This window comes from Elephas maximus, chromosome 18 (genome assembly GCF_024166365.1).
Source record: "Elephas maximus indicus isolate mEleMax1 chromosome 18, mEleMax1 primary haplotype, whole genome shotgun sequence".
NCBI lineage: Eukaryota > Metazoa > Chordata > Mammalia > Proboscidea > Elephantidae > Elephas > Elephas maximus.
In genome coordinates this window covers 71,736,937-71,764,577 of record NC_064836.1, presented here as the reverse complement: position 1 = coordinate 71,764,577, position 27,641 = coordinate 71,736,937, and the positions used below count along the sequence as shown (strand labels likewise).

The 27,641-nt window shown below is 39.3% G+C and overlaps 1 protein-coding gene across 18 annotated transcripts in view; it reads left to right on the top strand.

Moving 5' to 3' along the window:
• Positions 1–27,641, top strand: part of ABI3BP (ABI family member 3 binding protein) — a 301,406-nt gene that overhangs the window by 107,856 nt on the left and 165,909 nt on the right. For all 18 annotated transcript variants that reach the window (XM_049858519.1, XM_049858510.1, XM_049858515.1 and 15 more), the window contains exons 3-4: positions 15,834–15,902; positions 20,404–20,536. In XM_049858519.1, coding sequence (XP_049714476.1) covers positions 15,834–15,902; positions 20,404–20,536 — 202 coding nt within the window. The remainder of the gene's footprint in view (positions 1–15,833; positions 15,903–20,403; positions 20,537–27,641) is intronic.

Here is a 27,641-nt window from a genome sequence, read left to right as displayed (position 1 = left end):
CACAAGCTAGTATCTGAGCCTGTCCTTCTGCTACTCGCGACAGGGGCAGAAAGGAGGAATGAAACCAGAGGAAGAGATTTGCTTCTGATGAGTTCCATTCGCCAGGCTGGGCACATAGCACCTGGTCAACAAATTTTTAAGTGGAAGGTCTCACCAACCTATTAGCTGATAATCCTGTTTTATACAAAAATATCTAGTGTTTTTGAGTACCTACAGTGTGCTGGGCTGAGGTATTTACAGAAATGGGCCATTAAACCCTCACATAAGCCCTATGAAGCAGGCACTATAATTTTTCTCTTCTTCGCAGTGAAGACAGTAATCCCTGGACGTTAAGAAGTCTGAAAGTGGCAGGTTGGCTCCAGATACAGGGTGTATATGACCACCATGCCTTGGTGCTTGCTATATTCCCTATGGCATAAAGCTATTCTGTTACCTTCAACCCTATGTAAAAACTCATCTTCAGAACTTATTCTTGACCCCTCACCCCTACATCTTAGTGCTGACTAGAGCATTTAAAAAAGAAAGAAGAGAAAGAGAAAGAAAGAAGGAAGAAAATGAAAGAGAGGGGAGGGAAGAAACAATGAGAGAGAAAGGAAACGGGCTAATTTGAAGGCTTTGGCTTTGCGCTATCATCTGATAAAGCTAATGTGAAATAACTTTAGTATTTAAAAGAAAAAAACCTGAGTGAAGTCCTGATTTTTCAACAGCACTTCCTGTAGAGATAACGTTAATCGTGTGATGAGTTCACTGGAAAATGTGTGTGCACACAGGCTCCTCTTCGAGAGGAAGCCCTTGCCAAACCTTAAGCCAGTTAATGGGCAACACCCTATGCTAAACTTCTCCGTGGGGTGCACATTATAAAGTGCAGACAAGAAAAAAAGCCACAGGCAATAAAGTCAACAATGTTAATGTCTAACAGAAGTGTAAAACTAGCAAAGGCCATGTACTGGCAGTTGGGGCGAGCAAGTGGAAAAGAGAAATAGTTTATTAAGTATTTGTCTGCAAAGTCAGGGAAAGAATTTGTCACAGCTTAAAAGCAAAGCAGGGTTAGTTTGAGACAGTAACTGAATGAGATGCTCCAAACTGTAAACCCAGAGCCACAGGCAATAAAGGACCACCTGGTGAAACATACCTGAGGTCAGCGTGTAAGGTTTCGGGATGGGAGCGTAGTCCAGGCTGGCTTCACGTGACCAGTGCCTATTGCACAGGGCCCGGTGTTTAGAAGGTTTAATACCCTGTGGTCACCACCCTGAAATTCTTCTTTTTTTATTTTTGCTTTCTACTTCATTATTTCGCTTTTGATAGGCTATAAGTCTTTTATTTCTCTTAATTATAAGTAATACATGACCATTACAGACAGCTCCTAAAACATAGCCAAAATTAAATAAAAATCCCAGTCCCATTTTCTGGTGATAATCGTTGACATTTTAGTATATAATCTTCAAAGCCTCTTTCCTTGTAAAATAGACGTACATATAAATACTTTAAAAATAAAAAGGAGATAATATCATTATGTGGCTTGCATTTTTCACTTAACTTTTTTTTTTTTAATTTTTATTGTGCTTTAAGTGAAAGTTTACAAATCAAGTCAGTCTCTCACACAAAAACCTACATACACCTTGCTACATACTCCCAAATTACTCTCCCCCTAATGAGACGGCCCACTCTCTCCTTCCACTTTCTCTTTTTGTACCCATTTCACCAGCTTCTAACCCCCTCTACCCTCTCATCTCTCCTCCACGGAGGAGATGCCAACATAGTCTCAAGTGTCCACCTGATCCAAGAAGCTCACTCCTCACCAGCAACACTCTCTAACTCATTATCCAGTCCAATCCCTGTCTAAGGACTTGGTTTTGGGAATGGTTCCTGTCCTGGGCCAACAGGTCTGGGGCCATGACCACGGAGGTCCTTCTAGTCTCAGTCAGACCAGTAAGTCTGGTGGTCTTATGAGAATTTGGGGTCTGCATCCCACTGCTCTCCTGCTCCCTCAGGGGTTCTCCGTTGTGTTCCCTGTCAAGGCAGTCATCAGTGTAGCCAGGCACCATCTAGTTCTTACGGTCTCAGGCTGATGTAGTCCCTGGTTTCTGTGGGCCTTTCTGTCTCTTGGGCTCGTAATTACCTTGTGTCCTTGGTGTTCTTCATTTTCCTTTGATGAAGGTGGTTTGAGACCAATTGATGCATCTTAGATGGCCGCTTGCTAGTGTTTAAGATCGCAAACGCCACTCTCCAAAGTGGGTGCACAATTTTTTCTTAATAGATTTTACTATGCCAGTTGACTTAGATATCCCTTGAAACCACGGTCCCCAAACCCCCACCCCTGCTACACTGGCCTTCGAATCATTCAGTTTATTCAGGAAACTGCTTTTGGTTTAGTCCAGTTGTGCTGACCTCACCTGTACTGTGTGTTGTCTTTCCCGTCACATAAAGTAGTTCTTATCTGCTATCTAATTAGTGAATACCCCTCTCCCACCCTCCCTCCCTCCCCACTCTCATAACCATCAAAGAATATTTTCTTCCCTCTTTAAACTCTTTCTTGAGTTCTTATAATACTGGTCTTATACAATATTTGTCCTTTTGCAACTGACTAATTTCACTCAGCACAATGCCTTCCACATTCCACCATATTATGAAATGTTTCATGGATTCATCATTGTTCTTTACCGATGTGTAGTATTCCATTGTGTGAATATACCATAATTTATTTATCCATTCATCTGTTGATGGGCACCTTGGTTGCTTCTGTTTTTTTGCTATTGTAAACAGTGCTGCAGTGAACACAGGTGTGCATATATCTGTTCATGTAAAGGCTCTTATTTTTCTAGGATATATTCCAAGGAGTGGGATTGCTGGATCCTATGGTACTCTATTTCTAGCTTTTTAAGGAAGTGCCAAATTGATTTCCAAATTGGTTGTACCATTTTACATTCCCACCAGCAGTGTATAAGTGTTCCAATCTCTCCACAGCCTCTCCGACATTTATTGTTTTGTTTTTTGGATTAATGCCAGCTTTGTTGGAGTGAGATGAAATCTCATTGTAGTTTCGATTTGCATTTCTCTAATGGCTAATGATCATGAGCATTTCCTCATGTATCTGCTAGCTACCTGAATGTCTTCTTTAGTGAAGTGCCTGTTCATATCTTTTACCCATTTTTTAATTTGGTTATTTGTCTTTTTGTGGTTCAGTTTTTGCAGTATCAGGTAGATTTTAGAGATCAGGCGCTGATCAGAAATGTCATAGCTAAAAACTTTTTCCCAGTCTGAAGGTAATCTTTTTACTCTTTTGCTGAAGTCTTTGGATGAGCATAGGTGTTTGATTTTAGGAGCTCCCAGTTATCTACTTTTTCTTCTGAATTGTTCGTAATGTTTTGTATACTGTTTATACCATGTATTAGGGCTCTTAACATTGTCCCTATTTTTTCTTCCATGATCTTTATCATTTTAGATTTTATATTTAGGTCTTTGATCACTTTTGAGCTCGTTTTTGTGCATGGAGTGAGGTCTTGTTTCATTTTTTTACAGGTAGATATCCAGTTATTCCAGCACCATTTGTTAAAAAGACTGCCTTTTCCCCATTTAACTGTTTTGGGGCCTTTGTCAAATATCAACTGCTCATATGTGGATGGATTTATGTCTGGATTCTCAATTCTGTTCCATTGGTCTATGTATCTGTTGTTGTACCAGTGCAAGGCTATTTTGACTGCTGTGGCAGTATAATAGGTTCTAAAATCAGGTAGAGTAAGGCCTCCCACTTTGTTCTTCTTTTTCAGGAATGCTTTACTTATCTTTACTTATCCGAGGCCTCTTTCTCTTCCATATGAAGTTAGTGATTTGTTTCTCCATCTCATTAAAAAATGTCGTTGGAATTTGGATTGGAAATGCATTAAATGTGTAGATCACTTTTGGTAGAATAAACATTTTTTCAATGTTAAGTCTTCCGATCCATGAGCAAGGTATGTTTTTCCACTTAGTAGGTCTCTTTTGGTTTCTTGAAGAAGTGTTTTGTAGTTCTGTTTGTATAAGTCTTTTACATCTCTGGTAAGGTTTATTCCTAAGTATTTTATCTTCTTGGGGCTACTGTAAATGGTATTGATTTGGTGATTTCCCCTTTGATGTTCTTTTTGTTGGTATAGGGAAATCCAACTGATTTTTGTATGTTTATCTTGTATCCTGATTCTCTGCTGAACTCTTCTATTAGTTTCAGTAGTTTTCTTGAGGATTCCTTAGGGTTTTCTGTGTATAAGATCATGTCATCTGCAAATAGAGATACTATTACTTCTTCCTTGCCAATCTGGATGCCCTTTATTTCTTTATCTAGCCTAATTGCTCTGGCCAGGACCTCCAGCCCAATGTTGAATAAGAGCGGTGATAAAGGGCATCCTTGTCTGGTTCCCGATCTCAAGGGGAGTGCTTTCAAACTCTCTCCATTTTGGATAATGTTGGCTATTGGCTTTGTATAAATGCCCCTTATTATGTTGAGGAATTTTTCTTCTATTCCTATTTTGCTGAGAGTTTTTATCATGAATGGGTGTTGAACTTTGTCAAATGCCTTTTTGCATCAATTGATAAAATCAGGTGATTCTTTTGTTTGTATGAGGGATTACATTAATTGTTTTTCTAATGTTGAACCATCCCTGTACAACTGGTATGAATCCCACTTGCTCATGGTGAATTATTTTTTTGATATGCTGTTGAATTCTATTGGCTAGAATTTTGTTGCGGATTTTTGCATCGAAGTTCATGAGGGATATAGGTCTGTAATTTTCTTCTTTTGTTGTGTCTTTACCTGGTTTTGGTATCAGGGATATGGTGGCTTCATAGAATAAGTTTGGGAGTATTCCATCCTTTTCTATGCTCTGAAATACGTTTAGTGGTAGTGGTGTTAACTCTTCTCTGAAAGTTTGGTAGAACTTTGTAGTGAAGCCATCTGGTCCAGGGCTTTTTTTTTGTTGGGAGTTTTTTGATTACCTTTTCAATCTCTTCTTTTGTTATGGGTCTGTTTTGTTGTTCTACCTTCATTTGTGTTAGTTTAGGTAGGTAGTGTGTTTCTAGGAAATCATCCATTTCTTCTAGGTTTTCAGATTTGTTAGAGTAAATTTTTCATAGTAATCTGATAAGACTGTTTTAATTTCATTTGGGTCTAGTGTAGTATAGCCCATCTCAATTCTTGTTTGGGTTATTTCCTTCCTCTCCTGTTTTTCTTTTGTCAGTTTGGCCAAAGGTTTATCAATTTTATTGATTCCTTCAAATAACCAGTTTTGGTCTTGTTAATTCTTTCAATTGTTTTTGTTTTCTATTTTGTTTAGTTCTGCTCTAATTTTTGTCATTCATTTTGTTCTGGTACATGAGGGTTTGTTTTGTTGCTTTCTTTCTATTTGTTCAAGTTGTAGGGATAATTCTTTGATTTTGGCCCTTTCTTCTTTTTGTATGTGTACATTTATTGATATAAATTGATCTCTGAGCACTGCGTTCACGGTGCCCCAGAGGTTCTGATAGGGAGTGTTTACATTCTCATTGGATTCTATGAATTTCTTTATTCCATCCTTAATTTTTTCTATAATCCAGTCTTTTTTGAGCAGGTTTCCAAGTGTTTGATTTCTTTTCCATGCTTTTTCTGTTATCGATTTCCGCTTTTATGGCCTTATGGTCAGAGAAGATGCTTTGTAATATTTCAGTGTTTTACATTCTGCTAAGGCTTGCTTTATGACCTAATATGTGGTCTATTCTCAACAATGTTCCACGTGCACTAGAAAAGAAAGTATACTTGGATGCTATTGGGTGGAATGTTCTGTATATGTCTGTGAGGTCAAGTTGGTTGATTGTGGCATTTACATCTTCCATGTCTTTATTGAGCTTCTTTCTGGATGTCCTGCCCTTCACCAAAAGTGGTGTGTTGAAGTCTCCTACTATTATTGTGGAGCTGTCTATCTCACCTTTCAATGCTGATAGAGTTTGTTTTATATATCTTGCAGCCCTGTCATTGGGTGCATAAATGTTTACTATGGTTATATCTTCTTGGTGTATTGTCCCTTTAATCACTATATAATGTCCTTCCTTATCCTTTATGATGGATTTAACTTTAAAGTCTATCTTGTCAGAAATTAATATTGCCACCCCTGCCTTTTTTTGATTGTTGTTTGCTTGATATATTTTTTTCCATCCTTTGAGTTTTAGTTCATTTGTGTCTCTAAGTCTAAGGTGTGTCTCTTGTAGGCAGCATATAGACGGATCGTGTTTTTTAATCCATTCTGCCACTCTGTCTCTTTATTGGTGCATTTAGTCCATTTACATTCAGCGTAATTATGGATAGGTATGAATTTAGCGCTATCATTTGATGTTTTTTTCTGTGTGTTGTTGACAGTTTCTTTTTCCCACTTAATTTTATGTGGTGAGTAGATTATCTTCATATATTGTCCTTTCCTCATATTCAGTGTTGTTGATTTTGTTTCTGCTGAATCTCTATTTTTTTCTTGTATTTTATTTTGATGTGCAGGATAGTTTGTCTCCTTTGTGGTTACCTTATTATTTACCCCTATTTTTCTAAATTTAAACCTAATTTTTATTTCTTGGTATCACCTTATTTTCCTTTCTACGTAGAAGATCTATGCCTACATTTCTTAGTCCCTCTTTATTGTTTTAATGTTGTCTTCTTTTACATAATAACTTCGCTTTGACCCCGTTTTGAACGTTTTTTTAATCTTGATTTATTTTTTGATTTCCCTGTCTGGGTTGGCTTCTGATTGTTCTGCCCAGTGTTCTAGTCTTGGGTTGATACCTGACATTATTGATTTTCTAACCAAAGAACTCCCTTTAGTATTTCTTGTAGTTTTGGTTTGGTTTTATGAATTCCCTAAGCTTCTGTTTATCTGGAAATGTCCTAATTTCACCTTCATATTTGAGAGACAGTTTTGCTGCACGTGAGATTCTTGGCTGGCAATTTTTTTTCCTTTAATTTTTCATATAAGTCATCCCATTGCCTTCTTGCCTGCATGGTTTCTGCCGAGTGGTTGGAGTTTATTCTTATCGACTCTCCTTTGTAGGTGACTTTTCGTTCATCCCTAGCTGCTCTTAAAATTCTCTCTTCATGTTTGGTTTTGGCAAGTTTGATTATAATATGTCTTGGTGACTTTTAATATCTACCTTATGTGGGGTTCGATGAGCATCTTGGATAGATATCTACTTCTCTTTCATAATATCAGGGAAGTTTTCTGCCAACAAGTCTTCAACAATTCTCTCTGTATTTTCTGTTTTCCCTCCCTGTTCTGGTACTCCCATCACTCACAGGTTATTTCTTTTGATAGAGTCTCACATGATTCTTAAGATTTCTTCATTTTTTTAATTATTTTATCTGATTTTTTTCAGATATACTAGTGACAAGTGTTTCATCTTCAAGTTCAGAAATTCTGCCTTCCACATGCTCAATTCTGCTCCTCTGACTTTCTGTTGAGTTGTCTACTTCTGTAATTTTATTGTTAATCTTCTGAATTTCTGACTGCTGTCTGTCTATGGATTTTTCCAGCTTATTAATTTTTTCAATGTGTTCCTGAGTAGTCTTTTTAATTTCTTCAATTGCTTTATCTGTGTGTTCCTTGGCTTGTTCTGCATACTGCCTCATTTCCTTCCTGATGTCTTGAAGTGTTCTGTATATTAATCTTTTGTATTCTGCCTCTGGTAATTCTGGTAAAAAAGCACTTGCATCTAGAAGATCTCTTGATTCTTTGTTTTGAGAGCTTGTTGAGGTGATTATGGTCTGTTTCTTTATGTGACTCGATATAGACCGTTGTCTCTGAGCCATCTAAAAGTTACTGTATTAGTTTATGCTTGGTTGCTGTGTCATAGCTTCTGGCTTTGTTTTGTTTTGATATGCCCAAATTGGTTGCTTGAGTGAGCTAGCTTGATTATTTTTGCCTTTGGAGCTCTGACATCCTGTCCTCAAATTGCTAGAGTTGTTATCAGGTATATCAGCCTAGGAGTCCATTCACTTTTCTTGTATGAATTCAGCTTAGGTGTCCAGTAGCTCATCATCAAGTGTGTGGTACAGGCTCTGTCCTACAGCCTTAGAGGGGCAGGGGTCATTGGTATAGGTGCCGGTTTCTGGTTGCAGTAGGAGGTCACACTCTGAACGAGACAGGGGGCTGAGAATCGTCCCTCACATGTCTCTGAGGAAAGCGTGTCCTTGTTTCCTACAGTGTACAAGTGGGCACGTTCTGTAGATGGACCATGGGCACCCAGTGTTTTTGGTTGTAAGGACTGGGAGGTACCAGTTATCCTTGAGCCCCTGTCACGGTGGTTGGGTGACCTGAGTGGAGCCACCAGTCCTTAGGCCCCTGATGTGGGTAGGAGAGGACCCTGTTTAATAGGCAAAGCAATGTCAAATATCAAACACCCACCTATCTGCTGCACAGCTGAAACAGTTGGAGTCTGCCAACAAGGACCTATTCTTCTGAAATAGGCCCACACAAGTCCATGCAGAGGGGAAAGGTACTCAAAGTCCACGGACCATTTATGCCTGGAGAGGAGCTGCTTCTGTCCTGAGCTCCCCCAGTTAATGGAGCTGGCAAGTTTTCTTTTCCCCCTATTGCAATTTTATTCCTTCTCCAAGACCGAGAAGATGGCTCTAGGCACTCAACAGGGCCTATCTTAGGCCCAGGAAAGTGAGCTGCTGAAACCGGCTTGGGAGCAGAGGGGTGCTGTAAAATGTACGCAAGTACTTAGCTTTTGCTGAGAGCGCTGATTTTCTCTGGTTCCGGAGTAGGGTGTGTGGCTAGCTGCTTTTCCATGAGGAAGCTATGGCCAAACGCTACTACCAGCCTGCCGCCGCCACTCCCAGGAATGGTGCCTGATGGCTCCTGGTGATTCAGGTCCGGTAACTCCTCTCCGCTTCTGAACCATCTCTTCCTCCCCCTGCCCCTCGGTTCATTTTCTAAGCTTCTCTTTGATGTTCAGGGCTCCTAGCTTGTCATAAATATACTCGTTTCACTTGTTTTTTGGGGTCTTTGTTGTAAAGAAGGCTCGCCGGCAGTGTCCATCTATTCCACCACCTTGGCTTCGCGTCCTGAAATTCTTAATAATTTTACCTTTGAATATTTTTCAAGTCAAGTTCCATGAGCCAACGGAGCATGCGTGCCCCGTAGGCCTCCTGCTGCCTCCCCCTACTGCAATTACTATGTTTCCAGGTTTAAAGGTACAGAAATGAACAGAACATGAACTTAGGGTCTGGTCGAGAGTTATTCTCAGCTTGCCAGTCTCCCCTACAAGGGGCGTAGACATACTCTAAAAGGTGACAGCCTTATATTAGTTTGTGATGATTTGTAATTTTATAGGCATTGGTTTGTATGTACAACTAAGGACAAAGTGCTAGTAACCTACTAAGTGATTTACTAAAAAAAAAAAAAAAATACTAAAATTAAACATAGTAAATTTAGTGGAGTACTAACATTGCTTATCACTATTCTATATTCTACTTAAACTTCTGGTTACCATGGAACTTTGTAAAGCTACTATTTAGCACATGGCCATGCAGGCAGCAGAAATTCCACAATTTTCTAGAAAAATACCCCATCCGTGTTCTTCCAAAAGGGACATCATCCTTTTCTGAAGGACATCATTGCTGGCCTTGAGTTGGCCGAGACAGTCAGTTGCTGTTGTCCTAGCTGTTATGTATTCAATTACTTTAGAGCTACTTTCCTGTTATTAGTGCATTTTGTGGTGGGTCATTTTGTTGACACCTTCCTGTATAGGGTGCACCTGCTCATCGATAATATTTGGTCTTATCATTTTTCAGTAACTGGGCTTCAGGATGAACGTGGATTGCAATGCAAATATGAATCATTCATACCTCATTGTGCTGAAACCAGTTTGCTTTTGTAGAGTGTCAATTTGCCAGTATTACTAAGTTCTTTGTCACTGAAATATGAGAATGGGTGGGGTGGGTGAGGAACAAGGTTTTTCACCCTATTGACATTTGAGAACTACAGATAAGCGTTCAGACTAAAAGCAATTACTAGTAGACAAGGCTTATTTCACTCTTTTTACATTCCTACACCCCACCTAACTGCCCACCTCTGCCTATACTTCCTGTTCCTCTCAGAGAGGTATCCCTCTGCCCACCAAGGAGCACCAGGCCAGGGAATGGTGTCTTCAGCACGGGCAAAGGCATCTGAGACAGAACTGCAGAGCCAAGGGCTCCAGCTGGAGCTCGATTTGCTTACCCATGCCATAGTCGCCCTTGTTGCTACTTGCCATTGAGTCAGCTTCAACTCGTGGTGACCCCATCTACAACGGAACAGTAAGGCTTCCAACCCACTTCCTCATTTTAGTTATTCCTACATTATTGGAGTAAAATATTCAAATTGATTGGTTATATCCTTGCTTGTTGTTGACCTAATCCATGTCTCAAGTACACAATAAAAAATTCTGAAACAGGTTACAAAAATACAATCATAGAGTAATTTTTTGTATAGATATGTATATATATACATATACATACACACATATATATATAAAATAATCAAGGGGAAGGAAATATGAGGGTTGAATATTCTGATGAAGCCAGGGAGAGATAGTCAATAGAAATGTGTATATATAGGGTCCTACACATTTAATAAAGTAAGTCATATATTGGGATCAGATCTTTTAAAGATACCCTACCTGTTGCCGGTTCTATCGTATTAAAGAAGTATTCCATTGAATCCTGATTTATTAACAAAGAATTGTTGACTTTTGTCCAATGCCTTTTCAACATCTGTGGAAATAATCTTATTTTTCTCTTTACGTTGCATTCCAGGAATAAACTACACTTGGTCATAATGTATTATTGTCTATGTGCTGCTAAATTCTGCTTGTCAATTTTTTTTAAGATTATTTGCATTGATATCATGAGTTGGAAACCCTGGTGGCGTGGTGGTTAAGTGCTACGGCTGCTAACCAAAGGGTCAGCAGTTCGAATCCGCCAGGCGCTCCTTGGAAACTCTATTGGGCAGTTCTACTCTGTCCTGTAGGGTCGCTATGAGTCGGAATCAACTCGACAGCACTGGGTTTGTTTTTTGGTTAGTTTATCATGAGTTAGTTTGGTCAGTAATTTTTTTGTGTCTGTAATTTTTGCATTTTGGAACCCGCTGTGCTTGCTAAAAAGGAAGTCAAACATTTTCCTTCCTTTTAATGTGTCATCAAATACCTTGGGACATAAATACCCACTTCCAAAACCAAAAATGATAATCATGACAGCTAACATTTAATTAACACTTTCTGTGTTCTAGGCACTGTTGTAAGATTGTTAGCGTTAACAACCTTATGAGGCCAGGGACTATGATTTTTCCCATTTTGCAGATGAGGAAACTGAGGTACACAGAGGAATAGCACTTTGTTTAGTCTTAATAAATAGCTGAGCAAGATTTGACTGTAGACACCAGAGTCCGTATAAGACAGGGCTAGAGCCATTTTCTAGAATTGTCTCCTCAGGACAGCCCCTCATACAGCCCATTTCCTAAAGTTGTTTTTCTCCTCAGAGCTTCTTTGAAAAGAAACAACCACTGGCTAGCCAGAACTGGCTGAAATGGGTCCTGCCCTCTGTCTTGACACTCCAGATAAACTTTAGCTCATTAAGTGACTCAAGCATGGTAAATTCTCCACCCATGGGTGGAGAGCTAACATGCTAATGAATAAAAATGGCCAACTTCCTCTTGTGAGGGGAATTGAACCAGAAATGCTTACTTATTCTGGAATGCTCTGAACCTGTGCATGCGCCATCTTGTATTTTGTAACTGATCTTGCCTGTATAAACCAGCCTCAAAAAGCTGCCTCCAAGTAGTCATGGAAGGCACTTAGCCTGACTCTCTCTTTGCTTGGCCAACCACTAAAGTTGCCTTTTGTTCTCCGCAACTCAGTCTTTGTTTTTTTGGCCCTGGACAGAGACACGCTGAGCAGAATCTGGAGTTCCTGGCAACATACACTCATGTACAGAAATTACTTCAACATGAAACCAAGTTTTTAGAAAGATGCAAGGATAAATCTATAACTTTGTGTTTTTCAGACCCTTTACCTGAATCCCTTTAGGGCTGTCATGGCTTGTTTATTTTTTGGAACCTTGCATGGTAGAAATGAGCCTACTGAGACAACATTCTGAGGCAGTGCAACTAGTACTGCTCTGCCTACTCTGGGACCAGACCTTCACTAAGTAAAGAAGTAAAGTATTTTGGCATCTGTTGCCAGAATTTCTGATTAGGCTATAATGTACATATTCCCAGTCTTCTACAAATCCACAAAGAATTTCATAGTGCAAAACAGAAATAGAAAATTCGATTTTTGGCTGTTTCATTTTTCCTCGTCCGTGTTCCCAATGGAGCACAAAGACTGTGAGAGGGGTATGTTGGAAGGTTTTGATGAGCAGGAGAGCCAACATATGCACCAGGTCCCAACACCTGTTGCAATTTGCAATTGGTTGTAACGCTGTATGTGAAAATATCTGTGATCAAAACAAAGATTATTTTAAATTGCGCATGTAACTGTATGTCTTGCACCATGGCAAAATCTTTGGCTTCTATGTGTGTCATTCTTCAAGTATTTCAAGTTTATTTTTTTAACCATCAAGGCATGATTAAGTTAATCTATAAAAGGAAGGAAATAAAAAGGTAGCTCTAAGAGACTTTTTGGAAAACTAAAGATTTGGCTTTGTTTTCTGTTTTGGCGACTAGATTATGGTAGAAAAGGCATAAAGATAAATATTTGAAAATTGCCTGTGTTGTTGGCATAAGCATTAAAAAAGGTCACTCTCAGTTGTGAGACCTTGGGCAAGCTGCTTGACTTCTGTAAGGCTTGGTGCAGGGTCAACTGTATAACTTGAAGGGCTCAGAGCAAAATGAAAATGCAGGGCCCCTTGTAAAAAAGAAAGCAGTATCATTAAAGGTACTAAACTATAAAACTTTTTCCTTACATCCATGGTCTTTCTCAACTTTTAACGGTGTTTTTTTTTTATTTGCTATTTAATGATGTTCTAAGTAATAAAAAAAATTAATATGTTAAATCATTAGCATGAATTTTACCATTTATCTTTACGTTACACAATGTTAGTTTTAAGTGCAAATATGAGGGCCTTTAACTCTTACCCAAAATCACTAAAATTGCACAATTTGTACTTTGTAGGCAGTGGGTTTGTGGTTTAGTTCATAGATGGAAACCTTGGTGGCATAGTGGTTAAATGCTATGGCTGCTAACCCATACATATACATGTATTTTGTTCTTATCAGAATGGTGGAAATAGTACATAGAACCAACTCAGTTGTTTTCATTTTCCTTCTTGATGTGTACCTATTCTACTGACACTCTTTACCTTTGGCTTACTTGTGAGCGAAGAAGAACTGAAAAGAAAGGAACTATGAGTTGCTCTATCTTCCCTGTCCTGTATCATCATTGTCAGTATAAGTGGTTGGCTAATACAAGGGAGACACATGAGTAAGAAAGGTTATAATGGGGTTCCTTGGTCATTCAGATTTCTTATATACCACCATTGCCTTCTTTCTGAATTGGAAACAAGTTCTGGTTCGAATGTAAAGGGTGGCCTCCGTGTCTGTTAGTGTCCTGCTTACTCAGTCCTCAATGCGCTAGTCGTAGATGCTTACCTTGTTCTTGCTTTGAGTCTCTAAACTTCCTCATATGGTGGGGCCACCACGATTCAGTGTTCGTGGGCATCTTTGATGCTATGTGTGAGTGGGATGGCAAGGGACTAAGACTTGTGTGTGGTTCATATTGTGTGTGCTCATGTGCATGTTCCATTGTCCCATCAGACTTCTCTTACAAAACCTGATTTCAAAGATAAAATTATTAACAGTTTTTAAATTGTACTTTAGGTGAAGGTTTACAGAGCAAATTAGTTTCTCATTAAACAATTAATACACGTATTGTACCATTGGTTGCCAACCCCATGACATGTCAACACTCTCCCCTTCTGGCCCTTGGGTTCTTTGTTACCAGCTTTCGTGTCCCCTCCTGCCTTCTCGTCCTTGCCCCTGGGTTGGTGTGCCCATTTATTCTTGTTTAATGGGCCTGTGTAAAATTATTAACAATTTCAAAATGGTGATAGAAAGGCATGAAACCAAGTGTGGGACCTTCTGACTGTGGGACCTTGTGACACTGCACAGGTTGCAAGCCCATGAAACTGACCCTGCATCAGTGACCTCATCTATAAATTTAGCTGATAACAGAACATATCTAGTAGGGAGTAATTAGTTATGAATGTAATGTGCTAAGCACAGTACAGAAAGCACCAAATAAATGGTCATTTCTTAATGAGAATATTGCTCTCCATCCTAAATAAGGAAACCCTGATGGTTAAGTGCTGTGGCTGCTAACCAAAAGGGTGGCAGTTCGAGTCCACCAGGTGCTCCTTGGAAACTCTATAGGGCAGTTCTACTCTATCCTGTAGGGTCGCTATGAGTCGGAATCGGCTCAACAACAATGGGTTTTTTTTTTTTTTTTTATCCTAAATAAACCCAGGAAATGGTCATTGTGCTCCTACTAGGGAACTTCTTTGATTTGGGTTTATATGAGCCCCACAAAGCAAGATATGCTCTCAAATACTCGAGTTTGAAACCCAATAAATGCTTCTTTCGCTGTGCCATGGTCATGGGCAATTCCATGAAAAACAGGCAAAAGCTCTGAGGTGAGTTCAAGAGGTTGCCTGGGTTACTCTAGTCAGTGGTAATTATGGGGCTGGTTATACCACAGAGGTATACCACAGAGGTGCAGGGAGTCCAGAAAAAGACAAAGGCATGGGTCATTGAAAGCAGTCAAATTGCCAGGTTGTCTGTGGCTGAGAATAAGGTCAGCTCTGCAAAGAGAACACCTCTGTTCCAAACTCATGGAGGTGAGATATTTGAGCCCAGAATGAAAACAAAGATTCTAGGTCTGCCTGAGCAAGTAGAGGTGGACTCTGGTTGACTATAACATCCAAATGAAAATCAGCGTTGAATGAGTGTCAGGTCCAAAGTTACTGAAGAAATATTGTAGGTGATGCCCATCAGTTAATCCAATAGAGCTATGTATAAAATGCTGTTGTGTATGGCCAAGGTATATTTGGTTTATTTATATACTTTCAAACCAAACATTCATCCTGGCAACATCAATTAAAAAAATATTAATGGATAGATTATTAGCCCTTGACCAAGATAGCACATATTGATTGCTTAAGCATTATTTTATTTAAAATCTAAATATTTTAAAAATATATTCTCTGCTGATTTATTTTTTGTTGGTATATTTTAGGTGAGAATCACAGCAACATATAAATTCTAATGTTTAAAAATTGTTCACAAAACGACTGGTTGGATATGAAAATAGGCTGACAAATCACACAAAACAGGATAAAAATTAGGGGGTACATCATAAATATTCATATTTCCATGAAAGCGAGTGATTTTGATTGTACAACAGCTGAGACGCGTGTGTCTTAGATGAATATCTGTCTTCTCTGATTTTGTAGCATCGGGCTAACCCACCCATGAGAAATAGGATATCATAAATCACGTGATCTGATTTTTAAAAAATCACTTCGTAGGGAAAAAAGTTTATTAAAATGTGGCGTAAAATCTGTGTCTAGCATGATTCTTTTAAGACCTCTCCCCATCCCTGCCCATTTGGTTTTGAAACTCTGGATTTCATTTTTATTTTCAAAACCTAATAGACTGCGCAGTCTCAGGAAGCATGAACGTTCCAGACTCTTCGGTCCTCTCCCGTGTGGGTGGTGCGGTCACAGTGACTAACAGCAGGGAACGCTGAGTCAGGACATGGGTATGCTGTTGTGAAAACACATCCTGAACAAATAATGTTGTTATTGTCTCTAGATGCGGAGCCTAAATATCTGATCGTTGTGCGGCCTGCACCCCCTCCAAGTCAAAAGAAATCATGCTCAGGTAAAGTTCTATCATTGTTATTTTTTTCTTTTGCAAACTTTAAATCATGACTTTTCCTGTTTTCTACCTGTGGAAACCAACCCAAGTACCTTGTTGAGGGAAGCCTTACAGACGTCTCTAGAAGATGGAATAACACCAGTTGCTGCGAGTTGATGTCGATTCGTGGCGACGCCATGTGTGTTAGAGTAGATCTATGCTCCATGGGGTTTTCAATGGCTGATTTTTAGAAGTAGATTGCCAGGCTTTTCTATTGAGATGTCCATGGGTAGACTCAAATCTCCAGTCAACAGATTACCCTGCTTAGAAAGTAGTACAGCCTGGTCTAGAATCTGCTGGGAATATGACCCAGCACCATGACCACTTGGAAACTGTAGGGCCCTAAGCATGTTATTGGATCTCTCTGGGCCTCCTTCTGTCTAATAGGGTTGTGTGAGGATTAAAAGAGTTCACAAGGAAATAAGTTAATGTGCAGGCATTTAGGACAGTCTTGGCCCATAGCAAGTACCCATTTAGGGTGAACTCCTGTTAGTCTGTCTCTATTTTGCAATGCAATTTTGTAAATTCATGCCTGATGTTGAACCTTTTGGAAACTCTGGTGGTGTAGTGGTTAAGAGCTACGGCCAGCAGTTCAAATCCACTAGGTACTCCTTGGAAACCCTATGGGGCAGTTCTACTCTGTCCTATAGGGTCACTATGAGTTGGAATCGACTTGATGGCAACAGGTTTGGTTTTATTTTTGGTTTTTTGAACCTTTTGGAGTCTCTGGGTAGCACATATGGTTAAGTGCCCAACTACTAACAGAAAGGTTGGTGGTTCAAACTCACCCAGAGGCACCTCAGAAGAAAGGCTTCTGAAAGGTCCTAGCTGTGAAAATCCTACGGAGCGCAGTTCTACTCTGCACACGTAGTGTCACCGTAAATCGGTCTCAACTCAACAGCAAGCAGTTTAGGGGCAAAATCTTCTGTCTAAGCTTTGCTTAAGAAAATTGTTCACATTTTAAAAGTGTAACTCGTGTTATATGTGCATTAAATGGACTGTAGGTTGGATTTTATTTGCTTTTTGTCTCAACATCTTCTAAACAGTCAAACACAGAGAAATGACCCCTTTCATAAAACAACAATGAAAACATCTTTCTAGGGGTAGGAAGACTTGAAACGGGAAAGTCGATGCCAAATGAATAAGTAGAAACATTTCTACGTGACTAAAGGAGATTCAAAAGCCCACACTGTCCAATTTCAGTACTCAGGTTTCTTCTCAGGTCACTTAATCAGGCCGTTGCTATAAAGAAGAACCTGAGAGAAGCTGTGAATATCCTTTTACCATCCGATACCACATTTTCAAAACTATGTAAAGTTGATCACAATGTTTTACGTTTCATTTTCGTTTTATTATGTGAACGTTTCTCAAAATAATTATTTCCTAATTATATTTGTTTTCCATGGTACACTGAATGCCACTCAAAAAAGGATCTTCATTTTTGTTTGCTGAATTTTCTAAAAGTAGAAAACGGGTGGGAAGGAACATTCCAGTCCAGATGCCACCCAGTTATCTCTGACTCATGGCAACCCCGTGGTGTCGGAGTAGAGCTTTGCTCCAAAGGAAACCAGTGGGTGATTTTTCAGAAGTAGATCACTAGGCCTTTCTTCCAAGGCACCTCTGGGTAAACTTAAACACCCAACCTTTCAGTTAGCAGCTGAACACTTTAACCGTTTGCACCATCTAGAGATTCTGGGAGGATCATACAGCTATTCAAATATATTGAGCAAAGGGGCCCTTTGCAGTTATGTATTCTGTCTCCTAGGTGATTTAGCCCAAGCGTAGTTCACAGAGATCAGTTGCCACCATCCCCTTACCCCCTTCTGTTGGCTTCCACTTCTTTTAGGTGAGGCATTGAATAGCCAAGCGTTTTGAAAAATATAAGTTCCTTTTCCTGGCTTCTTATATTATCCCAAAATTGCAAGGAAAATTTCCACTACTCCTTGCAACTTTTTAGTGAGAGTTGTCCAGGCAGCTTTCCGTATATTTTAAAATACATGTGCTATCAATATTTCAAGAGCCTGTTTCAAAATATTGAACAATAAAGTCAAGAAGCATGATTATAATTCCATGGGATTCTGGCTTCATATGAATAGTCATTGAACGGTTTCTTAATACAGATGTGATCATAAAACAGATATAACAAAATGTAGGAGGAAAGTCAGGACAGGGATTACAATTTAGCACTTTATAACTTCTCTTAATTTCATTTCAGGGCTTCTCTGACACTGGCCTTAGAGAATTTTTTTCACTTCGAGACAACCAGCTCAGGAAATTTTCTTCTTGCTCAGGATATAATACCCCACCTTTCCTTTCAGACAATAGATAAAATTTTTGTTTTCATCATCTGCACTTGGGAATGATGTAGTAACTAATGGATTACATGCCACTCATTTTATAATTGCATCTGCCACATAAATTTTAATTATTTAATCATTTTTGTATTAAGATCAAAGTTAGTGAAATCATCATTCGATGATTATGTAAGTCATAAGTTCCGCTTGGGAAAGAAAAAATTTATCTTTTGTCTCTAACTGCCATTATCTTCACACACTGTAATGTAGCAGAAAGAAAACTAGATCAGGACTCAGAAGCCATGGATTGGAATCTTGACCTTGCACATCCTTGAGTTCTTTGTAAAATGAGAGAGTTGCATCATATTAGTATTAGAGACAGAAAACACGTATCGGAATCACCTCAGGGCTTTTCAAACTACCTGTACACCCCATCCTCACCCCAGATTCTAAACTGCCCTCTTTGGGGTCCATACTTGGGCCATTTGAATTATGACTTTAATGGGTCACTATTTTTTTTTTTTATTAGAGGTAGAACTGGAAAATTTTATAGAGGAGGATAAATGCATGTTTGCAACCAAGCAAGAAATAACTACTCTTGAAAATTATTCCAAAGATCTTAAAAATTCAGTTAGCCTCAGCAAGGCAATTTCACCAACAGATTATGTATATTCTGGACTCAGAGGTTTCTCACTGGAACAACAGCTACAGAATTTACATCTAACAAGCAACAAGCATGACACAATTTTGGGAGGCATTTGGTTCAAGTGGCCTTTATTAGGCTCTGTCTCAGTCATCTAGTGCTGCCGTAATAGAAATACCACAACTGGATGGCTTTAACAAACAGAAGTTTATTCTCTTACATTCTAGTAGGCTAGAAGTCCAAATTCAGGATGTCAGCTCCAGGGGAAGACTTTCTCTGTTGGCTCTGGAGAAAGGTCCTTGTCATCAATCTTCCTCGGGACTAGGAGCTTCTCCATGCAGGATCCCCAGATCCAAAGGAAGCGCTCTGCTCCCAGCACTGCTTTCTTGGTGGTATGAGGTCCCCCAACTCTCTGCTCACTTCCCTCTCCTTTTATGTCTTGTAAGGTAAAAGGTGGTGTAGGCCACGACCCAGGGAAACTCCCTTTACATTAGATCAGGGATGTGACCTGAGCAAGATTGTTACATCCCACTCTAATCCTTCTTAACATAATCTAATCTTGCCTCATTAACCATAGGCAGAGATTAGGATTTACAACACGTAGGAAAATTACATCAATCACAAAATGGAGGACAACTACACAATACTGGAAATCATGGCCTAAACAAGATGACACATGTTTTGAGGGGGCACAATTCAAATCTATGACAGCTCTTAACCAAAAATCTGTTGTTGTTGAGTCAATTCCGATGCATAATGACCCATTAGGTTGTTACCCACCTTAAAAAAGGTCACAGGCTATTTTGCTGCTTGGTTCTCACTCCAATAGATTAGATAGCACAAGGTCTTCCTATAGCAAATCCAACACACAACCTCATCAAATGAAAGAGGGAACCCAATGGAAATATAAAGCATATGTGTTTTACGTTCTATGTAGTTAAATTAGGTCTCCTATTGGATTTTTTATTTTACTAACCCTAATTTTTATGGGCCAGAGTTGGTCTCCATGGCTGAGAATCTTCCCTCCTCTTTTTCACGGTTCTCTCATTCCTGTGGTTTCAAAAATTTTCAGAAGTGCATATGTCTGCCCCGTATATATTTGAAATGAGTCTAGAGTAGTTCATGAGTATCAGTCTTGGCATTCACTTAATTTCTTCTACAGAGAAAATAAAAGCATACTTTTTTTTTTTTTTCAAGAAGACATTATTTATTTATTTTTATCACTGTACTTTAGATGAAGCTTACTGAACAAACTAGCTTCTCATTAAACAATTAGGAGATTTATAGTTTTGTGACCTTGGTGTTATTCATTCTCCCTTGATCCAGGTGGGTTGGGACCAATTGATGCCATTTGATTAACATTTAAATTCATGGGAAAATAAACCATATTTCTGGACCACATAAAAGAAAGGAATTTAATGTTTTCAAACTTTTCATCATCTTACTGAGTCATATTCATGCAATTTTACATGAACCATGAAAATATACTAAATGTTACAAGAGTTAACCCTGTATGTTACCTCCATAGGTAAAATGCGTACTCGCAAACCTCTCCAGTTGGTGATTGGCACTCTGACATCAAGTTCTGTCTTTCTGTCCTGGGGTTTCCTCATCAACCCACACCATGACTGGACACCGCCAAGCCACTGTCCCAATGACAGGTAATTCACCATCGCTGAAGATTGTGCTTTTCATCTTAAAATCAGCACTTGTTTTTAATATTATCTATAAATGGTCTTTGAAGAACTGATACTTCTAGGAGCATCAACATTTACCATTGCCTGTTAGCTATACACTGCCCCGGTAGCTCCCGTACTGTCAAGCAGATGTTGTCACCTCTTGACCAGCTTTTGTAGTTGTTCTTGGAGGGAAGATTGGTCTGAAACAGTCTAGTCGGCCACCATTGCAGGTGGAACACTGACTAGTTTAAGGAAGATATGGAATTTCTGAATCCCTACACCTTTGTTACTTTGGAAACCCTGGTGGTGTAGTGATTAAGAGATACGGCTGCTAACCAAAAGGTCGGCAGTTCGAATCCACCAGGTGCTCCTTGGAAACCCTATAGGGCAGTTCTACTCTGTCCTATAGGGTCATTATGAGTCAGAATTGACTTGATGGCAAAGGGTTTATTAGCTGTACAACCTGTTCTAGGTGCGAGAGGAACAAAGATACATAAGTCAGAGTCCCTACTTTTGAGGGAGTTAACATCTACCTGAAAAGAAAACACATGCAAATTCCTTTTTTTTTTTTTTCCAAAAGAATAAACTACAAGGGAAAATAACCAAATAACAAATGAGGAATAGCAGCAATAAGTGTAATAATAGCTAAGAAGAGGAGGCTGAAGGCAGTTAAGAAAGGCTACAAAAAGGTAGAAAAGTTGATCTTTGATTGGAAAAGGATGGGTCTTTGATCAGACATTGGAGGTAGTGCTTGAAGCAGTGGCTCTCACGACACGTTCCTGAAGCAGGCAGCGCCAACATCACCATCAGCTGGGAACTTGTCACAAAAAGGAAGTTCTCGGGCTCCACTCCAGGCCTACTGAATCAGAAACTCTGAAGGTGGAGCCCTGCAATTTGTGTTTTAACAAGCCTTCCAGGTGATTCTGATGCCACTAAAGTTTTAGAATCACTGGCTTAAAAAACTGGTGACAGATGGGGAAAGCTGTAGACAGCGGGAAATCACCGAGTTGGAAATGAAGCCACAAACTACCATCTTCTTTGGTAGTACAAGATAACCCATTGCCGTGGAGTCTATTCTGAGTCATGTGACTCTCTAGGGCAGCGCAGAACTGTCGCATAGGGTTTCCAAGGAGCGGCTGGTGAATTTGAACTGGTGACCTTCTGGTTAGCAGCCATAGCCCTTAACCACGGCACCACTGGGGCTCCAGTACAAAATAAGAAAATTCTGTTTATTTTAAAATGATTGCCATTCATTCATTTATTCACCCAAGCCATGTATTTGGCCCTAGTGGTGCAGTGGTTAAGAACTCGGCTGTTAACCAAAAGGTCAGCAGTTCCAATCCACCGGCCAGTCCTTGGAAACAATATGGGGTAATTCTACTGTCTCCTATAAGCCAAAAAAACAAACCTGTTGCCATGGGATCAATTCTGACTCATAGTAACCCTATAGGACAGAGTAGAACTGCTCCATGGGATTTCCAAGGAGCGGCTGCTGGGTTCAAACTGCTGACCCTTTATTAGCAGCCAAGCTCTTAACCACTAGTTATAATTGACTCCATGGCAATGGGTTTGGTTTTTGGTATGTGCCAGACACTGTGCTAAATGGTAAACTATAATCCTAAATTGATTGTAAAATAGTATTTGCTGATCATAAATATTTACCCTATTAGTTTGAAAATTCAAAAATTTGCATCTGGGCAAGCATTGAAAATATTAAAGCTTCGACCAAGGTATTGATTTTTAAAAATATTTTATTTTAAATATACTCAAAGTGATTTTCAAATTTTTTGAATTTCCATTCTTATTTTTAATGAGAATTTTTTATTGAGGCCTAATTTACACCTAGTAAAATGCTCAGACCCTGAGTGTATAGTTTGATCAGTTATGACAAATGTGTGCATCCATGTAACCTACAAATACACCTCATCAAGAAATCGGACATTTTCATCACCCTAGAAAGTATCCTTCTCCAGAAACAACCACTCATTTGATTTCACTCTAGCTTAGTTTTGCATCTTCCAGAATTTCATCCTTCTTTCATTCAGCATATTTTTGAGGATTATTTATGATTTTACAGGTATCAATAGGTCATTCCCTTTTTATTCCTGAGTAGTAGTCTATTTTGTGAATATTCTGGAGTTTGTCTGTGCTTCCTTCTGTTGATGGACACCCGAACTGAGTTTTGTTTTGGGTTATTATGATTACAGATGCTATAAACGTTGTTGTATGAGGGTTTTTGTGGACCTATGTTTTAATTTCTCGTAGGTACCTGGAGGGGACTTTGCTGGGTCATAGGGAAGATGTGTATTTAACTATTTTTTGCCTGGATTTCCCACTTACTCCCTCAAGTAGTGTATGAGAGTTCTGGTTTGTTCCACACCCACGCCATCATTGGTAGTGTCAGCATTTTTCATTTTAGCCATTCTGGTGTAGTAGTACCTCACTGGCAGTTTTAACATACGTGTTCTCATGTACTTTTTGAACATTTGTATATCTACTTTTTATAATATTTTACTTATTTTTACTTGTCTAAATAGAAATAAAAAGGAAGACCTTTAAAATATTTGTAATTTCTCAAAAGCACCTTTCATATGACTTTGATTAGGAAATCTAGACTAAAAAAGACAAAAATGAAAACTTCTTTACATGTCCATATTTTTAAAGGGTAAATACTTGGAAAAGGGCACATAGAAGGTATTGCCAAAACCAAGATTTTTGAAAAATAATTTTGATATGTCTCAAAGAATCTGAAATAGTCCTATTTCACACACCATTAAACCCATGACATGTTTTGTTTGGAAAAAGCACTCTTAAAAGAACATGATTTCTGGTGATAATTCCAGTTTCTAGTGGACCAGTCAGAATCCCTGGTAGCATAGTGGTTAAGAGCTCAGGCTGCTAACCAAAGGTTGGCAGTTTGAATCTAGCAGGTGCTTCTTGGAAACTCTATGGGGCAGTTCTGTTCTGTCCTATAGGGTCACTATGAGGTAGATTCAACTCCACAGCAATGGACCTTTTTTTTTTTTAGTGGACTGTTCAAATGAACTCTGGTGGTACAGTGGTTAAAATGCTCAGCTGCTAACTGAAAGGTTGGTGGTTTGAACCTACCAGCCGCTCCATGGAAGAAAGATGTGGCAGTCTGCTTCCACAAAGATTACAGCCTTCGGCACCCTATGGGGCAGTTCTACTCTGTCCTATAGAGTTGCTACGAGTCTTAATCGACTTGATGGCAGTGGGTTTAGTGGACTAGTCCAGGGTGCTAATGGTGACAAAATAAACATTTATGGGTTGCTTTCTTTTTTATTTTCATTTTTTAACATCTTTTTCTGGTTTTATAAAGAAAATGGAAAAAAAAAGGAAGAGGAAGAAAAAAAGAAGAAAGGAAAGAAATTTCATTCTTGCAGTGAACTGCAGCCTATCTTAATGATTACTCAGCTTGCTTGATAAACTCTTGAGCCTACTTGTTTTAACAGGCTCAGTGACCTAGAAAGTTCATGTAGCATAATTTGGATACAATTTGCCCCCCTGCCCACAAGTCTTTCTCTCAATTTCACTTGGTCCTATTGACCTGTCCATAAAAAACTATCTGGTGATTGATTCTAATTGATAGATGTTGCCATGGTTTGACAGCACGGGGAAATAATGGAGTAGGTAGATGAACAGATGGAGTTCCTGGGAGGTACAAATGATTAATGCATTTGGCTGCCAACCAAAACGTTGGAAGCTCAAGCTCACCTGGAGGCACCTGGGAAGAAAGTACTGTCAATCTGCTTCCTAAACATCAGCCTCAGAAAACCCTGTGGAGCACAGTTCTCTGACGCACATGGCATTGCCATGGGTCGGAATCCACTCAACAGCAGCTAGTTAAAGAAGAACAGATGGCCTAGTGGAGCTAGGATTTTAACCCAGCAATCACCCCACACGCACCTTACCCTCACCCCCTCACACACACACTTGCTCCCTTTCTCATCGAACAATGCTGTCATGCAGATTAAGCCACAAAAGTGCAAATCAATAGTTTTACCTTGATAAAATTTTTCTTGGAGAAATTCCATAAAAACATGTCAAGATGCTTGCAAACTTTCAAACCTGAGTTGGGCAGGAGAACCAAGATGTCATTGACATAAACAGGGAACTCTTAGGACATGATCTAAAGGATCAGATTAAACAGGAACGGCTATAGCAGAGCATTGGGATTACGTGTGGATTTCACTTACTCATGCTTCCTTTTTCCCTAGTTAGTACACTTAATGAAGAGCTGGCATTTAAAGTCTTTATGGTTTTCCAGAAAAAAATAGTAATTCTTATTTAAAAGCTCTGGAAATACTGTACACGTTATAAGCACCCAAATAAATCCAACCAAACTGTAAATGAGCATAATTAGAAGTGGCTGTGAGGAAATCAGGCCTCATACGTTCATGCAGGTGTTGGTTATAATTTAAACTAATCCAGTAAGTTGGAATAATCAATAATAGCTAAAAGGGATGATAACTTCTTGAAAATGGGAAGATTAATACAGCTGTAAAAAAAAACGGTAGCTTTCCTATAATAAGAAGTATCTTCTTAAAAAAAAACCATCAGAATCTGAATACCCATGCCTGGCTATAAAAAAAAAAAAAAGGAACACTAAATGGTGTCTTTTTAAGCTTTTGAACTCGGCACCCTCTGTAAAGTCTCTGATAAAAGCACACTTCACATTGACTTCAACAGCCTCATTTATTCTACACAAATACAAATGATTTATTGAGAAAGTTTTTCCTTTATGCTTTGACCTTGGACTATAAACCTACTTTATCAAAGCTCTCGTGTAGTAATCATCCACTGAGAAAACCCCTGTTTTTTGTTTTGTTTGTTCATTTAAGTTTGGAAATTCATATTGGAGAGTAACCAAAAAACCCATTGCCCTCGAGTCGATTCCAACTCACGGCAATCCTGAAGGACAGAGTAGAACTGCCCCGCTGGGTTTCCGAGGAGCGCCTGGCGGATTGGATCTGCTGACCTTTCGGTTAGCAACCATAGCTCTGAACCACTATGTCACCAGGGTTTCCTTTTGGAGAGTATATGTGCTTAATTTATAGTTTTTATTCTTAATAGGCTTTGAAAGGAAGAATGTACACATTTGTTCTCGGTATATCTGAGGTCAAAAGATGGGTTTCCAAATTGGCCCAGAAGAGTAAAATATGTTTTTAACCAAAATTTACTTCATCACTAAAAGCTTATTTTTTCCTTCCCATGTTTCCAACTTGTTAAAGCTTTCAAGATTTTTTTAGTTCTCGCATCTCTGCCAGATTATTAAAGCTTTATGATTCGTTTAGAAACCATTTTCACATTTTCTAACACTTTCATATTCTGCTTATTTATTTTTAATGTAGAAGGAGGGGTCTCCTTTTTGAGCAGTCCAGGGCAGGCTCTTGCCTCCCCCTCCCCTCCTCCCCCCAAGTTTTTAAGCAGATATTTTTTAGTACCTGTGAATTCTCTTGATCAAGCTCAATGCCTGGTTACCCACTTGTCTTGCCATGTAACCCTTGATCTCTGAGAAGACAAGGACTGTGTGTATCTTGCCCACCATAATCTCCCCAGGCCAGTGCCTGGCACATGGTAGGCCCTCAGCACGTGTATGATGAATGAATGAATAAACAGTGAAATGCCTATCGAACATTTCGATTTTTCTGTTTCACCACTGCCTCAAACTCAACATGTCAAAATTGAACACACGCTTTCCCTCTTAAAATATTACCCTTCTTGTCTTTTTAACAATTTCTAAAGGACTAGAATTCTTCCACTTACCCTAATTTAAAACCTTAGTCGTTTCTTTACTTTTCCTCTCCTGTAGTTTACGACGCACCAGGTTATATTGATTTTGCCTTTGAAAAGTACCCTTATTTATATCTTTGTCTTCTACTTTTCCATTTGTACAGCAACTATTCCAATGCAATCCTGGCAATAGCATCCTGGCTACATTCCCTGGCTCTTTTTCCTCCTCCAATCTATCCTGGCTTCCACAATACTGAGGAAATTGGGACTGCCCACCTTCAGTTCACTCTTTCTTCATCCCAGATTTATCTTTCTCTCAACTTTCTTTCCTCCGCCCAAGGAACGTACTTATGACTTCAGGCAGTGCTTGTGATCCCACCCCTTTCCCCATCCTGTAAGGCTTATCTTCCCCAGGGATCTCCTCTCATAATCTTTTGCCCCTTCCCTGCCACTGGTACCCTGTCTCCTGCTTACAGACGTGATCATGATTTCCCCACCCCAAAACAAAAATTTCTGTTGATCCTCTTATATCTCCCAAGGTACTTTTCAAACTCTTCCCTGACCTCCCCACTACTCATACTTTCTTTCACTAGCTTCCATCTCATTTGACCCATTTCCGAAGTTCTAAGACTGTATTTTCAGTTGACCATGGAATAAGGACTACCCCCTCAAACTCTAACTCAGTATTTTCTATGCTACTAGATGAACCCCTTTTCTATGACTTCAACTACCCTCTTTTCAAATTTGAAAACTCAAGTTTGATTTTTATTTTCACTTTCCTTGGCACCCATGTCACATAAGGAGCCTGGCCTCATCAGTTTGTTCATAGAAATATAACTTTGATCTGGTCCTTCCTTTCTCTTTATTCTGTTTCTTCTGTGATTCATCCCTTTGCTATCTCATATCTGGAGCATGGCTTATGAATTGAGTTTCCTGCCTCCGTTTTCTCTCAAATTTATTTTTCCACTGCTGATAAATAATACCTTCCTTCATCACTGCTTAACTTCATTCACCTGCTGAAGAATCTCCCCCAGCTCCCCATTGCCTGGTAAAAGAAAACATAGAACCTCTTAGAGAATGTCTGTTGAGTCATGCTCTGGAGGTGAGACTTAAATCTGGTCTACTGTGCTTCCCCTGGACCGTTGGAATGGAATTTCAAATGCAGCCTGTTTATATCAACCCAGTAGTGTTTCCATTTGATGCATTCAGGCTGCAGAGGCCATACCCTGCCACGGTCAGCATGCTCTTCTCTCCGTCCTGCCTTTCTTAGGTACATAGATGCACACATCTGCCTCCCTCGCTACATTCCTGAACTCATTCTTGAAGTCACAGG